The sequence below is a fragment of the Tiliqua scincoides genome, chromosome 5 (assembly GCF_035046505.1).
Source record: "Tiliqua scincoides isolate rTilSci1 chromosome 5, rTilSci1.hap2, whole genome shotgun sequence".
Lineage (NCBI taxonomy): Eukaryota > Metazoa > Chordata > Lepidosauria > Squamata > Scincidae > Tiliqua > Tiliqua scincoides.
Genome location: NC_089825.1, coordinates 49,111,740 through 49,129,187, shown reverse-complemented (window position 1 = coordinate 49,129,187; position 17,448 = coordinate 49,111,740). Strand labels below are relative to the sequence as shown.

The window sequence follows — 17,448 nt, the reverse complement described above, 5'->3', positions numbered from 1 at the left end:
TCCCTCCTCCCACCACCTGCTGAATGCAAAATGAAAAGATCATCCCTTCCCTCTCCTGGCTGGAACTTCCCAGCTGCTTGCCCAGTCTGGAAGATGGCCCCATGAGGTCTTTCATGCGTCAATAAAAGTAAGCAAGCGCACCCAGGCTCACAGACTCAATTTGTTCACATTCATGACTAATTTCTGAGTTAGTGGCCTCAGACTTGAGTCAGTGCCAGAGTCATCGACACGGGTGACTCAAGTGTACACGAGTCAGCAAAAAACACATGTTTTTGCAATTCGGACTCAAGTCACCTGACTCAAGTTCCCATCCCTGGTATATAGCAGAGATGGAGGCTTCTGTAGTTTTACCAGCATGCCCAAGTTTTTCATATAAGCAACTTTACATATGAAAAACAGATGAAAAACTATGTCCCAGAACTCTTTGTGCAGGTTTAGCAACATCCTAAGTGGAAGCAGTCCTGGAGTTTCTAGGGCACTTCATATCCAGAAGACATTTGGATTAAAAAAATTCAAAAACAGCCTTGAGAAAGGTTAATTACACATGAGATCTTTTCATAGTAAGAAGCTCAGTACAATATTTTTGTATTGTGTTTGTATTGTAAATGCTTTCACAATCCACAAGTAGCACTGCAGAGCAGGTAGGTTAAGAGAAAACAGCGGAGTAAAAAGAACATGTAAAAATATGGCAAACAAAAAGATCTGGAAATTAATTATATTCTCTGGGTAACTGTAGTCATCATGAAAGGTTACAAAGATATTAGACTTTCTTGTCGACGCCACTGACATATCTATCAGTTCTAAAAGTTTTTTCCCCCAGCCTCGCTATGCTTTTTAAGTGGTGAAACAGTAACCCCCTCTTTTCCTACACAAAATTTTCCAGCTACAAAGCAGGCTAAGTAAATTTTGTTTACCCCAGTTTACCTCAGCAAAAGCCTCATGTGGTGTGACCATTTTGATGTGACAGAGAAATGTATCACTTCCTTTTTTGCTCTAATATTTATCTAGAACAAATAAAATCGATAATACTAAAAATACAACTAAACACAGGCAAATCTACTAACAAATAGAAAAGACAAACAAAAAAATAAAAAACTTGTCATGTAAGTATGGAGAGTATCCTAATTCACAATAAATTCCCTACCATCTAATCCAAATCTCAAGAAATATAATTTACATCTCTGTCTGCACTTCTTATAGAACTCTTCTTAGCATATCAGCTAGTTATTTAGACTCTTCTCAATATTTTTTCATTTCATTCTAATCCTCAAATCCAGAAATCATATCATTTTTTTTTCTAATATTCAGAAAGTTTGAATGGTTTCCAATTGTTAATAAATGTAACTACTAACTTCTCTTTAAGTAAAATGGTTAATTTATTCATTTCTGCAAAGTCCATAATCTTGGTCCACCAATCTTCACCTGACAGTATTTTGGCTGCTTTCCAGTGTTGAGGTGCATAGTCTTCTTACTGCAGATGTCAAATATAAAAATAACTCAAAAGTGTTTTGTTTTTTGCATAATCATCTATCAAACCTAGTAAAAAGGCTTCTGGTTTCATCTGTATATTCACTTTTAAAATTAATTGTATCTGGATCTACAGGCGTGCATATGGATCTACAGGCGTGTACCACTTAACAACAGGGAAATGTTCTCCAATCTCTGTTGTTATGTGATTAGGCTGTTAAGCAAACATTCAGCCCAATCTTGTGCCTCTGTTAAGTAAACAGACAATCCCTGCCAGACACTAGCTGGCTGCACAGGTTACCAGAGATAATTGCCTCTTTGCATTAAGAGCCTCTTTGTTTGGTGTATGGAGTCATACACCACCTGTACATCATCTTATACCACCTGTACATCATCTTGTAAAATTCCCTTTAAGATTCATATTCAACATAAAATTCATTCATCTAGTCCATAATTTCTCCCCTTGCTCCGTTGAAATGACATGACCCACATGACCCACTGAATCATACATTCTTTCACTTGTTCCTCTTCTGTCTCGTATTTCAACAACGTGTACATTTTAGCAATAACCCTTCCATCTTCTGTACATAATATGTCTCTCCCTGCTCAAAACCAAGAAATATGTGTCATTTCCAATATTTTGCTCATTTCCAAGTACCTGGATGCAAAAAAAAAAAAAAGAGGAAGAAAATCAGTAAGTTCTTATTCCATTGCATTTATCCCTGTTACATATCTTTGCAAGATATCCTGCTACATACATTCTACTTACAATCATTTGCTATGTTCTGAAGTTCTCAAGGAGTTCAGAATTGGCTCCCAGGAGGTCCGTAAAATTAGAATCGGTTTCTACAGGCCTAGCTCCACTTGACACAAACTCATCAACAGCAAAACTAGATACAAGATAATAAAATACAATTTGAGGCAGTTGCATGCAAAAGGTTTGAATGCAACAAGAGGATTACTACAGAGTCACATTACCGTTACCACTATCCATCAAAAACACTTAGGACCCAATCCTATACAACCTCTCAGTAATGATACAGTTGTGATGCAGCCCCAAGATAAGGGAATGTTCCCTTATCTTGAGGAGACCTTTGTGACTGCCCCTCCATTGCAGGATGCAGCACACACCCTATTGGCACAGCTGCATTGGTGCAGGAAAATTGGATAGGATTGGGCTCCCAGTAACAGCCTGTTCCTATGCAAGCTCAGTGGGGGCGCTGTCACTGTGCAAGGGCTGAAGTCCGATGTCTGTCTAGCAGCAATAGGTGGCAACAGACATTGTCTACTACTACAGGAGCTTTTAGATTAAATAGTGGGACCTTGGCAGACGTCCGTAGCAGGTCCTGTGGGGGAACTGCAGCCCCAGAATCTGCTTGACAGTGTTAAGTGTTGGTGCTGGGTGGGTTGCAGTCTAATGTATGTTTGCTCAGGAATAAGTCCCATGGAACATTGTGTGACTTTCTTGTTAGTAAACATGCCTAGGCTTGCACTGTTATTTTGCTTTGTAACTAGACAAAGAATAAATCAATACATATCACTTGCTTTGGCTGTTGAACAGGCTGGTATACTGGGTTGCAACAGAATATATTAGATATGAATAAAGTGGATTTACATACACATAAGCTACAACACACACAAGAAGAAGAAGGCCTTCATTCATTATCATCAAATTTAACAACAAGCATTTTAATAGCTTATTTCAATTTGCTTCACATGTATTGTCTTGTAATCTTCACAACAGCCCTGTGAGATAAATATTATTATCCCAAAATACAGGGGAACTGAGGCTGAGAGGGAGCTGCTTGTCTAAGGCCACTTAATGTGATCATGGTTGGATTCAAACTAGGGAGTTCCAGGTTCATAGCTCAGAGCCCAATCCTATCCAACCTTCCAGTGCACAGATGTTTGCCAGTCTCCCTCCTCAAATGGTGGCAACCGTAGCCGATGGGAGTAGGAACGAATACCTAGAAAGAAACTCACGTTCTAATTTGGTGTTGTGGAACATACACAGGAGACTGGGCGGTGATCTCAGCACATCTTCTCCTGAGTTGCCCTGGTGGGTACCTGTTGATGCCTCCTGTCATGACAAAAGATCCCCAAATGGAAAGGTATCATGAGCAAGTGCAGAACCACACTTTTTGTACCCAAATACTTGGCAACCCAGAGGGAATGGATAGTTTCCTGCCCTGTGCTGGAAGTAGGCTTTGCTATGATAGTGACATCCAGGGCTGCACCAGTGTCCTATCTAAGCTGTGTGGCTCAGCAGTTAGAATTGGAGTCCTGTGCAGTTTCTGTCACAGTGCTCCAGAGCTCAGTGATGATGTCATTGCTGAGCACTCTGGAGTTGCCACTGTGAAGTTCTGCTAGGGCTCCGTGCAGCCCTTGCAAAAATTACAAGGAATATTTGCTGCTACCTCAGCCCTTGTTTAAATATAAGAACTAGAGTTGCAGGTATTGGTTTGCCTAGCCTTCCACTGGTAAGGCTTGTCGAAGGTTTTAAGCAGAGTTCTTTTCCAGCCCTTTCTCCTTTGATTCCTGAAATGGAATTCCCATGAATTAAACACAGGACCAGGATGGCTCAGCCATGAGACTGGTTGAAGCAATTGCTTTGAGTGGTGGGCTGGAGGAGGTGGCAAACTAGATGGGGAGTGCCCCACAGTCTTCGGCCAACCTCCCCATCCATCATCTGACTGGCCACTGCCCATCCACTTCTCACACACTCTCCTTGGAGAGTGAGTGCATAAGAAGAAACGTACCTCATTCCCCAGCACCACTGCTGAGGATTGCGGCAGCAGCACTGGAAAAGGTAATCACTGGGATCTTTTTCCAGAGAGCTACAGTCTCCTTTGCTTTGGAAAAGACCCAACATATCTGCCTTTGAGATCCACTACCTTTCATCCCCCACCACTTCCTGTAAAATTACTGAGTGGGGACAGCACTGGGGCTGAGAGTTGTGTAGGCTGAGGAATTTGGCACCGTTTTGGGCTGCAGATAGCTTGAGCAATCCCTGCATGGAACTTTTTGTACACAAATCATGCACTGTGGCAGATAATCTCAAACAGTGGATCGTGACCCACCCGATTTTTGGTGGGTCATGTGCCAGCACTATCCAGAAGTTGGAGACCAAGTCTACCCAGCTTATATCTGGGCTTCAAGTCCAGTCAGGAGCCCAGGTCTACGCATCCAGCAAACCTTGGCCACCGAGGCCATCATGTTCAACCCAGAGACCAGGTCTACCCACCTGGTTGAGCTGGGCTCTGGAGATGGTTGTGCTCATGGCCCCCCTCCTAAACCAAAAGACTGGATCTGCCCCTGTATGCCATAAACCACTGCTTCTAACCATATTGAGATGTCACATAATTAAATAACACTGAAATGTTTTCTTTCTCCTGGTTTACCAAATTTCTAAAAGAGCAGGAATAAAAGTTGCGCAGAACCATCCCATTTCAGGAGGCTCCCCAGAAAAGAAAAGCTGGGTACCATTCCTGTGTTGAATATAACGGCAGCTATTCAGAAGATACAGGAGCATCACTGCATCTCTTCTGAGCAATCGAAAAGCAAACTAGAGTGAGCTTATGGGGCAACAACTTACTCCTGATGAGATGTAGAAATGACTTCAGAAACTTCACCGCATAGCTGAGGTCAGCCTTGTGTACTCTGCCGAGTTGTATTAAGTGATGCTCGAGGGGCAGGCTTGCCAGTTCTTCAAGTTCTAGGTCATTGAACTCATGGCCCAATGAGAGCACAAACACAACAAAGCCTTGGCATTTGGCTCGCAGGGCTGCATCCCTCAACACCTCCTTGTCCCACTGACTTGTTTCTCCAGCACTTATGACAAAGATCGCCTTGTACTTTCTCTGGTTGGGTACTTCTGAAAAAAGGTTGTTGACTGCCCACTGTATGGCATGGCCAACAGCAGCTGCTCCACTCATCTGCTGGACAGATTCTTGGATGTGTCTCTTCATTTGTCCTCTGCTGGTATAGTTTAAAAATTCAAACTCAGTCCTAACAGGACTTTTCTGTGTTCGGAACCCGAATTCCGGCGGAGCATGGCTCACCACAGCCAGCCTGTCACCTATCAAAGAGGACTCGGGATCAGAAGAAATGTCAAAACTGTCCAATGTTGCGCTTAGGAAATCTTTCAGTTTCTCAAATTCAACGGGGCTTGTTTTCCTTGAGTTCTCTAAAATGAACGCGGCATCCATGTAGGTCTGGGGTGAGGAGGTTTCAACACGGAGACAAGACTCATTTGGCTGGCACTTGTCTGAAAATGGTTACAAATTCATTGTCACAATACAAACATGGGAAAAGAGGAATTATGATTTGAGAGCTGGTTCTCTTTTATTTTCAGATGCTCTTACCGTAACAAAGTATACAGTTAAGTCTTGGTATAATATAATCTCTCCCCTGTTGAATATTAATTACTTGAAATAGTCCTGAGTCATCCATCTAAAAGAATAAAACATTTGTAAACACTTTTTTTTCCAGTTTTGAATGTATTACTATCAACTAGAATAATAAAAATAAAAAGCAATCATAAAATATCAATAAAGTCTATCTTTAAAATTTCCAGCAAAAATGATAATATAATTCTTTATACATATCAAATAACAAATAGCAAAATAATTAGGCCATAACCATCCATAGCACCCCAATTCTAGTACAATAAAATTCTAATTGAGTAGGCAGATGGGAAGATTTTTGATCTTATTTGCTGGCAAGCCCAACATACTTTTCTCAAGTTTTCCCTCTCAAGTTTTCTTGAGAGGGAAAACTTGCCAGATATTGATGCCTGGCTCGTGATGACTGTAAAATCATATCCTCTTAGCATTTTGTATTAAGGAATTTTAACTCCTTATCCAGTAAAGCAAGTAGTGTAACCACTGTTTGTATGAATGGCATCATGGTAATCCATATGAATGGCATTATAACACACGATCCTCAGTAACAAACATATTCATTTTTAATTGTTATTCTAAATTATTCCAGATAGACAGTTGTCTTCATTGGAGTTCCATGAAGGAATCTGTTTAAGAAACAATCTTTAAATCTTGGCTCACTAGTTTTACTAATCACCATTAATATACAGAGAAAAGCTGTAGTCACTGGTGTAAAGGGCCACAGTCTACTTGCTGGTTCACTGCACATATCGGATCGAATGCCAAAGCACCCTGGGTGCACGCAGCACATCAGAAACCAAGCAGAAATGGCATCTTTACACAACTTATCCTTTGGTATAGGCAAGTAGAAATGGTATCTTTACACAACTTATCCTTTGGTATAGGCAAGTAGAAATTGCATCTTTACTCAATTTATCCTCAGGCATAAATCCTGTACAGCAGTTAGTTCCCAGCAATTAGCAGAGCAATTATATTTTAAATTCCATTCTTCAGTACATGTATTTCCAGGACTGTAACATCAGATGATGTCAGTCTGCACTGTTCAATGGATATCCTGAAAATTGACCTCATCCAAAATCTCCCAGACCAGCAATTTTTAACCAGTGTGCCATGGCACATTGGTGAGCCACAAATGGTCTGCAGGTATGCCTCAGGAGACTGGGGGAGGGTCATTTATTAGTAGGGCCACTGGGGTATGTGAGTGCCCTACCAGTAGTGTGGTGTCCCTTGTCAAAAAACTGATGGTGTGCCTTGACAAATCTAGCACCTTGCCAGTGTGCCATGAGAAGAAAAAGGCTGAAAATTGCTGTCCCAGACTGTGCTCGGTTACTGAATGTTGATAAGGACTCAGCAGTGCCTCACCCGGCCTGATCGTTGTGCTCTAGGCCTGTGTACAAAAAGCAGGATTTGTTTTCATGTTCAACATGAATGAACTACTCCGTGACACTAATCCATCTAGAATGTAACTTTATTACATTTAGATTATATCAGGCCTAATTCAACCTAAAGCCTTTGAGATTATTCTCCTGAAGCAAAGAAGAAAAACACAGTATTTTCTCACCTCAAAAGCACGGTTGACTTCAGGAATGCGATTAAAAGCAATGACCACCGGAAGGATATCCAGTGCACTGAACTCCAGGACTGCTGTGTTGATGGAAACTGAATTGCTAGATTGACCATTGCTGAAAAAGACAGCAATTTTTCTCACATTTGGGCTTTGGAGAGTTCTCTTGAAGATATTCCTGGCAATAAATTTCATAGATCCACCAATATCCCGTCTGTCTGTGGATCTCTGGTAAGATAGAGCTTTGAGTTCCTGAAGCATCCGGTTCTTGGTGTGAAAATCTGAGAAGCGGATCAGATGGTGGGTAGCAGAGTTGTAAGACACGACAGCCACTCTGGCTCCCACTGGGCAAGTGCTCTCTCTGATTTTGGTATCATTCACAATTGCTATGATGATCTCTCTCATTTGTTCAAATATCTGGGGTGTGACATCTTGGGATGCATCCAAGGCAAACACTAGATCAGTGGGATATACTGGGCACCCCTGTGTTCCTAGAATGCAAGACAGTTTAATTTGTAATGCATTAAAGATTTTTTTTTTTGGAGAAATATATAATTCATATTAATGCAACTAAAGTCACAATTTCTGTGCATACATCAACATGCTTCACGTGAATGTGCTTTTATTCATACGAACATGAATGTCTATGAACATGCTTCATAAAATCCTGAAATAATTCTACAAAGCAGCTAACAATCCCTTATCCATGACCACAAACAGCTGTGCAACTACAATATGTAAGGTTAGAAAAATATATAACAGATAATGGTATAACAATAACTATGACCAGAAAGTTGTCAAAACTGCCTTCCCTCTTTTTATAGTGTCCTTAACAATATATAAGGCCAAACATTATTCTACATTTTATCATTGCAGTAGACAGTAAATATAAAAATGTAAACAAACTGTCAATCAGCCTTTTCCCCCACATCTCAACCAAATCAGCCAGTTGAATCATATAATGAATGCCCCAAATATGAATCAACTATTCAAGAAGAATTGGGGGTGGGGTATTTATTGGCAATGGCATCTGAATGGTATCATAGTTGTTGGGGAAGCTGGCATTGTTGATAGGCTGGCTGCAATGGTGGGCTATAGATGTCTCCCCTCCTCCTCCAATATTTCTGGTGAGGCTTAAGATACGAGAGGTGTCATGCCAGTGTCAGTGTGATGTTGGTGTGGCATCCAAATAGGATTGGGACTTTAGAGGCTTAACTCTATAGTACATTCTCAAAATTATCTATATTCAAGCTGACACTAATATTACCTATTATCACAAATTGGAAAACTCTACAGAAAAGGCTATGAGTTAAAAACAGGATCAACACTCACCTTTCCAACAGGCTAAACAGAAAGGGGAAGAAAAAAGATGGATTATTTCATACTAGTGTTATCTTGGAAGTGTTAAAACAGAGTAAGTGCTATCGTTAGAGGAATTCATAGTTAGCCCATATGGCCTTTAGTAACAGTGCTTTTTGTTAGTTTACATGCAGTATACGAACAAAAGGTTGGCCTGTAGTTCATTATTTCCAATAGTTCGTAAAGATTTCAGAATAGAAGAATACAAAAATTATTATGAATCATAGGCAGCCAAGAACAGCTTTAATGATTGACCTGCTACCCAAACCTATGGAGGCCTCATGGTAGTGAATCTTGTTATCAAATTTCACTACAAAGCATGAGACACTAGCGAAAAAGCTGTGCCATTGTTGTGCACTCTTGGACCACCAGCACAAATGGCTGTAGGCCTCTCACATGCAAACAGTGGCTCCTAGACACTCTGCCAGAGCAGGTGGGGAAGTCTGGACAGGGCAGGGGTGGGAGGCGGCAGATCTTGGTTAAAGCTGCGCATGCCAAGATCTTATCCCCCCTTCCCCACCCCTAAACATCCTCTGAGTCTCCTCAGATTTATGCCTGCAAATTAGCTGGCATAGGTCCAAGGAGACCCATTGGAGGACAGGCAGCCTACAGAGAGGTAAATAAAAAAATTTAGTTACTGCTAAAATTTAGTTACCTCTCTGAGGCTGTCTGGTTGACCCCTACAGCATGCAGCACATGCTCTGATAGTGGCACTGTGTACTATGGGCTGGCAGGAGATTGGTTTGGGCCATTCATGTATGTTTACAGATGAGTCTACCATTAGTCATCAGATTATACACACTAAAAAACCTTGTCTATTGGATTATATCTCATGTAAACATGACATACTGGATCTGTGATGAAAAATGTGCCTTTCCCGGGCTTTTGCTACACGGAATTCTGTTTATTAAGGTTGTCCACTGATTTAAAGAATTTTAAGTTGATCTGATTTAGGCGGCGCAGATCTGAGTAGACCTATACGGCTGCTTGGAGAGTTGCTTGAGGGTAAATAATTCCCCTTACTCCAAGCTGTGCCCCAGCCTGCACCAAATCTGTGCTGGATACAGTGCAGGCCAGCTGACCTGCCTGTTCCAGAGCAGATTAGGTTTGCGCCCTAAAACATCAGAGCTAAAGTCTGAAAAAATTAACAAGGGTGTCCTTAGCTTGCAGCCCTAACAGTTACAATTGTGATCCAAGCTACTTACGGCTGTGTCTGCGCACATATTCAATGACTTCACAAGGCTGAAAGAAGCAAAACAAAATGTAAAGAGATACACTATTAACTGTTAGTGGATAAAGAGGTCTGTCTGTAAATGAGACACAGTGCGGTGTCAGACTACCACTGGGGAAACTGAGGTCAATTCCCCACAGCCATGAAGCTCTCTGGATGTCCTCTGGATCCTTTCTCTTAGTCTAATCCAGCAATTTTCAATCACTGTGCCATGGCACACTGGTGTGCCATGAATGGTTTGCAGGTATGGGAATTTGGGGGAGGGTCATTTACTAGTAGGGCCATTGGAGGATGTGCGCCCCCTTCTGGCAGTATAGTGTGCCTTGCCAATTGTCAAAAGACTGATGGTGTCCCTTGACAATTTTAGGACCTTGTTAGTGTGCCATGAGACAAAAAAGGTTGAAAATCACTGGTCTGTTGAGATATATCCCAGAAATAATAATTCAAACAAGAGATTTAATTTTGTTGAATACAGAAGTTAAAGAGTTAAAAGAACCAATAGAAAATTTTTTTTTGAGGTGCAGATCAATAAGAGTATTAAAGATTTTAAAAATCCCTTTTTGGAAAATATGATGCAAGTCTGGAAGCAATATAGGAAAATTTAAAGTCCAGAAATATCCCCATTAATTCAAATTACAGAATTAGAAAAATTTCCAGATAATCTTAAAAAAGAGTTAAGAGGAATTTTGAAAGGTAAAAAGATTAGTAGATTGAAGGACTGGATTATGAAATTGAATACTTGTGAAAAAAAATAAGGGAGAATTTGCAAACAGAAAGAATTTCTTGGTTTCATATTTTGCAGTTGGAAAGTTGGATAAAAGAAATAGAAAAAGAAGTTGGAAATAGTAGAAAATTGACTATATTTGAAGAAATAATTGATCAGGAAGGTAATAAAGCAGGATTTAAGGGTATAGTTAGTAAAATATATAAGATTTTAACAGAAAAGAAGGAACAATATCAAAGTCTTAAAGAAGTTTAGCAAAAGGATTTAGAAGAGGAAATAAATATTGAAGAATGGAAAAATATATGGAATAAAAGAATTGGAAAAATAATGTCTGTCAGAATAAAAGAAAATTATTTTAAAGTAATTTTGAGATGTAACTCCTGTTAAATTAAATTTAATGAAACCAGTTATCCCAGCTCAGTGTTGATGTAAACAAGATTTAGGTACTTATCTGCATATGGGTATGTAAAGATGTGAAGAAAATATGGACAGAAGTGTTTAAGGAAATTAGTGAAGTTGTTGGATAGGAGGTAGAAGCAAATCCTAGAATTGCATTATTAAATAGTTCTCGAGAAACATGTTGGGCAGCCCAATCCTGAGCTGCCCGGGGCGCCTAGGCTTGGTGGCACTGAGAACGGCTGCTGCTGGATCCTGTGTGCCCCGGGCTACTGCGGGAGGCGCCTCAGGAGAAGGGGACTTTTGTCCCCTTCCCCCAGGTAAGGTAAGCAGCCCCACAATGGGATGCTTACACAAGCAGCCCTCCACGGCCAGCGCTGGGCTAGCACAGGTGGGAGCCCGACGGAGAGGCTCGCAAACGTGCCTTATGGAGAGAACTCTCCAAAGCCCAAATGTGAGAAAGTAACGTTTCAGTTTAAGTGGGAAGATTGGTATGGGGAAATATAGGATATTGCAGCCAATGATAAATTAACAAATGAAACAAAATTGAAGAAAGGGATTTTGAAAATAAATTATTTTAAGGATATTTGGGATGTATTTTTTAGACGTTTTTGAAAAAGGAAAAGGGAAATACCCAAAAATGAACTCTTTTTTTTTTTGGAGGGAATGTGAATTTGGATGAATTATAGAAGTAAAAAAAAGAAAAGGAAATATGAATTAATTATTATTGAGTGATATCCCAAAAGGGGGAGCACAACCATTAATATCTGTGTGTGTTGTAGTTGTTTGTTGAAAAAAAATAGATTAAAAAAAAAAGAAAATCACTGGTCTGACCTATCATACCAAGATCAAGTTGTGATGACAAAATGGGATAGGGAGAACAAAATGTACAAAACCTCTGAATTCCCCAGAGAAAAGAGAGTACGTAATCAATTAAGAAAGAATACATTCTAGATATACATACCGAAAATGAAGAAAGTCCCTTTGCTCCCTTTGCACCCTAGAAAAACAGGATTGGGAGAGAATCGTATGCTTGGAAACTAAGCTGAATGGTACCTAGTCCAACAGCCTACACCAGCCTGCTACACCAGACTCTCTTCATTCATAATTCTCTAGATCAGCCTGTCTATGTCAGAGCTCTGGAGTGCCTTACAGATATATACTTCGTCACACTTCCATCCCCTCCCTCCTTCTCTCCTTGGCAAACTCCTTCCTTTTCAACATGACTGCGGTGTAGTGTTGTTTGCACTGTGGCTACTGCTAACCACAGTAAGCTTTCATGAGTGATTGCAAACCAGCTTCAAGCCTTGGCTTCAAATTCTGGATGCAATCTGCACAAGTGAAACAATGTTGCATTCAGAAATTTTTAAAAAAACAAAACACCTGCAACTGTTCACATAATGCCTTTTATGGTTGTGTAGACAGATTTTCAGCTTCGTCACACTTCTCTTTGGCAAACGACACCTGCCAACATTCCCTCTTCTACATAACTAGTACAACTGCAAGAGCCCTGTCATCCTTTGTACCTGCTTACCTTCATTCCCAATGCGCCTTTGAGAGGAGAGCTAGTAGTTGCTTAAGCTATTTACAGCCCAATCCTGAGCTCCCATGACGCGCAACTTTGGCGGCACGAAAAACAGCTACCGCCGCATCCTGCGCACCACGGGCTACTTTCGTCCCCTTCTCCTGGGTAAGGGAAGTAGTCCCGCAATGGGGCTACTCAATTCACTGCCAACCAAAAAATAGGCAGTGAAGGTAAACATGTTTGTGTAGGGAGCTGAGCCCCACACGAACGGACAGGATCCAGTGAAGTTCTGCTTCACCGGACCGCCCTTCCCGCTCCCTCCCCCCTGGCACACCACCCACCTGTCCTCTCCCTGCCTCCCGCCTCCCCATCACGCCTCCTCCCCACCCTCTCTCCACCTGCCTCTCCCCTCCCGGGAACGCTTCCATGCCCGTTTTCCTTACCATGGTTTGGCGGTCCATGCAACCACCGAGCAGCGGAGGCTGGGCGCCTGCCCAGCACTAGCCCAGAGCTAGCCCAGCACCAACCAGCGCTGGCCCGGCGTTAGGCCTTGCAAATGTGCCTTACGGCATGTTTGCATGCTGGTGGTAAACCCAGGATTGGGCTCTTAAGTGTTGCTTAAGTAGTTGATTAAGCATATACGCAAGAGGGACCAAATGTGTACACCTGTGGGCCAGGCAAAAGTGTGTTAAGGGAGTCAACAGTTGGTCACAGATGGGAACATTATTTGACTAACAGTTAAGATTACTTAATGTGCATTTCGCAAGGGATAATTAATTGGTTTTTAGAGACTAAACACATGTGGAATTAGCAATAGTTTTTCTTGAGCCAAATAAACCAGCACACATTATATCAGATTAACACATACCGGATGTCCTGGATAACCCCGATCTCCTGGAACACCTTTTCCACCAGGCTTTCCTGCAAGACCCTGGAAACATTACACAGCTTATCTGTCTTTGTTACAACACAAAATAATGCCAACAATCTATTCCCTAAAAGCAACGGGAGAAAATCAGCCTTCAGAAGAAAAATGACAACCAATTAGAATGGTGCAATAAGGGGAGATGGTTGATTAAACAAAGCCGCTAATGAATACTGTAATGCAATGTTCTCTCTCTCTCTCTCTCTCTCTCGTTCTCTCTCACCCACCCATGTGGCTGTTCAACAGAGCCATTTTTCTATCCTCCTGTTGTATTTTGGAATTCATTACCAAATCAGTGTATCGTTCCTGGCCATAGTCAGTTGCTGTTAGAGAAGAGCACCAGTGGAAATGAGGTTGCACAGACAGGTGGTGGATGTAAAGTAATGCACATTGGAGCAAAAAATGAAAACAACACATATGGGCTAATGGGTTCTGAGCTGTCTGTGACAGATCAGGAGAGAGATCTTGGGGTGCTGGTGGACAACACAATGAAAACCAATGTGCAGTAAAGTAGGTTAATCCCATGCTTGGGATCATTAGAAAAGGCATTGAGAATAAGACAGCTATTATTATAATGCCGTTGTACAGATTGATGGTAAGGCCACTCCTGGACTGTTGTGTTCAGTTCTGGTCACCACATCCCAAAAAGGGCATAGTGGAAATGGAAAAGGTGCAAAAGAGAGCAATTAAAATGATTACTGGGCTGGGGCACCTTCCTTATCAGGAAAGGCTAAGGTGTTTGGGCCTCTTCAGTCTAGAAGCGTCTGAGGGGGGGCATGATTGAGACATACAAAATTATGCACAGGAAGGATAGAGTGGATAGAGAGATGCTCTTTTCCCACTCGCACAACACTAGAACCAGGGGACATCCACTAAAATTGAGTGTTAGGAGAGTTAGGGCAGACAAAAGAAAATATTTCTTTACTCAGCATGTAGTTGGTCTACAGAACATCCTTCCCATAGGCATCAGGCCTAGGTGCCTTTAAAAAGGGATTGGACATACTTCTGGAGGAAAAGTCCATCACGGGTTACAAGCCATGATGTGTATGTGCAACCTCCTGATTTTAGAAATGGGTTATGTCAGAATGCCAGATTCAAGGGAGGGCACCAGGATGCAGGTCTCTTGCTGTCTTGTGTGCTCCCTGGGACATTTGGTGGGCCACTGTGAGATGCTGGAAACTGGACTAGATGGGCCTATGACCTGATCCAGCAGGGCTATTCTTATATTCTTATGTTCTTATGACCTTTCAAGTTGTGGCCCTAGTTTTACGGAACATGCTTCTTGAAAACACCAGCCTTACCTACTCCTCAATTTTTAGCTATTGACCCCAGGTTTTTTCTGATGCCCTGGAGTAAGTTCCCCCTAGCAGTCATCCAGAAGGAAAACTCCTTTCAGTAGAATGGCTGCTTTTTCTACTTTAATCACGCAATAAGCATCCTTGGACTCCATTATTTATTAGGATTACTGGGCAATGGAAGAGCAGTTGCAGTAGTCTTTCCGCCTTTAAGGCCCCATGTTCAAATTCCAGTTGCCCTGCCCCTGGCACTGCATTGGGGGCAGGGCACCTGGACTTTTAACAGGAAGTTCTGAAGGAGGAAGGGCCATTGTGGCAGCCCCCTCCCCATCAGCCAGCATGCTACGAACTTACTGGGTGATTTGGGAAAGCTAAAGTCATAGTCATGTCAGTTCCTCCTTTAAGGCTGTGCATTTTACTGGGCAATATGAAGCAATTCTTCCTCCTTTGGAGGAGTTCCATCTCAATGCAGTGTTGAGGGCAGGACATCCTGAATTTTAACATGGAGCTCGGTCCAAGGAGAAAGATAAGCTGCTGCTTCCCCCCTCCACTTACCCAGTAATATATGGGAAAGCTTACCAGGCAATGAAAGGAGGAAAAGCAGCAACCATAGAGGAGCCTAGCAGTGGTACACTCTCCATATCTCCTGCCCAGGAACAGCACAGGAGATAGATGAGAGTTCTTTATGCTGCCCATATCCCAGGTGGATACAGGGTTTCAAGTGTTTACCTAATGGGCTGTCCAAGAGGCCTGCACACTTGCCCAATGTCCAACCTCTGATACTGGCCCTAGAAAGGTGTACAAGACCAAGGGAACTTTTGGGGGATTTCTATAACTCAGAGTCTGACAAAAGTGTTTATAAATCTGGTTTAATTATTCTGTATTTGCAGTTAGCTGTTAATATCTTAATTAATTACATTTTTGTTATTTGCTTTGGGCCATCAAATAAACCATGTTCATAAATGCACTTTTTACACTAGAAACCTAAAGGTCAAGGAGCTATGTGCCATCCAGTCCTAGGAACCCTATAATGAGGGATTGCAGAAATTAAATGCAGTGTAAAACATAATTCATAGCCAAATCCATTGCAGCTCTGTGCAGAGTGATGCAGCAGTGCTGCAGTGGTGGCCCATGGGGGAGTTTTGGCCTCTGGAGGCCTCCTCAGGGTAAAGGAACATTTGTTCCCTTGGCCTGGGGTAGGCTCCTGTAGCCAACTCAGACTTGCAAAAGCAATATCACTGGCACAAGTTTGCATTGACCTGTGAAGGCAGATCAAACCTGGGAAGGGGCTCAGGATTCAGCGGGTGCTGCTGCTGCCAAACCTGCCCCCTTCCCAGCCCAATCTGCCCTCCCCACCCCATTGCGACCCCATTCTGCCCACCCCCTGTCCTACCCCTCCCCATCTCTCTCCCAGCCCCTGAGCAGCCTTACCTGAAGCAGTGGCCACACACTGTCCATCACTGTGTGGACCTGGCTGCTCACAGCTTCTGTCAGTGGCCAGGACACACTCTCTGATGGAGACAAGTTTGCAACATCCACAAAACATGTTATGATGGCAAAATGTGAATTTTGTTGGCATGACACACGCTTAGGATTGTGCCCTCAGTCTCTCAGGTTTAAAATAAAAATGAACTGCAGAATGGGTACAACTAAACAAACTAAGAAAAGACAGAACAATCTTTACTCAAGTTGCTAATCACAATACCATTCTTCCTTGATTCCCTTTTCGTCCAGGTTCTCCACGAAGGCCAGGATCTCCAGCTTCACCCTGTTAAGTTGTATAGAAATCAAAGGACTAATACTAAAGGATTCAAAAAGTAAAACTTACTACTCAGTCAGGTGCACAAGCGTACAGTTCAAGATGAACATGTGTAATCACAGATTGATAAAGATGCATCTGATGGATGGAGGACACACTCCCTACCACTTATGGCTGGCAGTGGCAGCAGAGTAGTAGAGCACATTGCTATATATTGTCCTCTACTTTTCCATATGGACTTCCTTTGCCCTCTTCTTGAAACATTCAACATCCCAGAAACATAAAAGCACAACCATTTAAAGATCTGATGAGAAGCAAGAGATAAAAAAAAGAATAGAACACACATAGTTTGTACATGACCATGATTCTCTGTGGTTGCAGAGAGACTGGCTTTGTTCTATCACTGTAAGGCAGGGGTGTCCAAAGTTTTTGGCCAGAGGGCCACATAATCTCTCTGACACTGTGTCGGGGGCCGGGGGGAAAAAGAATTAATTTACATTTAAAATGTGAATAAATTTGAATAAATTTACATAAATGAATATATTAAAGATGAACTTATATGAATGAATGAAGGTCTTGCAATAGCTCAAGGCCTATAAATGGCCTTGTACAAAGCAAGGCTGGCCTTTCCTTTGCTGCTGCTACTGCATCACAGATGTGAAACAGTAAGCAGTGGAGGAAGCCCTCATCCCACAGCTCACGCAAGAGGTCAAACAGTTGCCCTCACGCTGACAGCAGTTGCATTGGGCCAGTGTGGGCTTCGACAAATGTCCAAAGGGCTAGAGGCTCATTGGAGACTG

At 42.1% G+C, this 17,448-nt stretch overlaps 1 protein-coding gene across 1 annotated transcript in view; it reads right to left on the bottom strand.

The window, feature by feature from the left end:
• Nucleotides 1-541: 541 nt before the first annotated feature.
• LOC136652234 (collagen alpha-6(VI) chain-like) overlaps nt 542-17,448 on the bottom strand; it is a 92,966-nt gene continuing 76,059 nt past the window's right edge. Inside the window, exons 29-39 of the mRNA XM_066629161.1 lie at nt 16,595-16,657; nt 13,538-13,600; nt 12,109-12,144; nt 9,999-10,035; nt 8,767-8,778; nt 7,432-7,925; nt 5,832-5,919; nt 5,063-5,734; nt 3,451-3,547; nt 2,237-2,357; nt 542-2,125 (exon numbers count right to left, since the gene is read on the bottom strand). Of these exons, the coding sequence (XP_066485258.1) occupies nt 2,246-2,357; nt 3,451-3,547; nt 5,063-5,734; nt 5,832-5,919; nt 7,432-7,925; nt 8,767-8,778; nt 9,999-10,035; nt 12,109-12,144; nt 13,538-13,600; nt 16,595-16,657 (1,674 nt within the window). The 3' untranslated portion in view covers nt 542-2,125; nt 2,237-2,245. The remainder of the gene's footprint in view (nt 2,126-2,236; nt 2,358-3,450; nt 3,548-5,062; nt 5,735-5,831; nt 5,920-7,431; nt 7,926-8,766; nt 8,779-9,998; nt 10,036-12,108; nt 12,145-13,537; nt 13,601-16,594; nt 16,658-17,448) is intronic.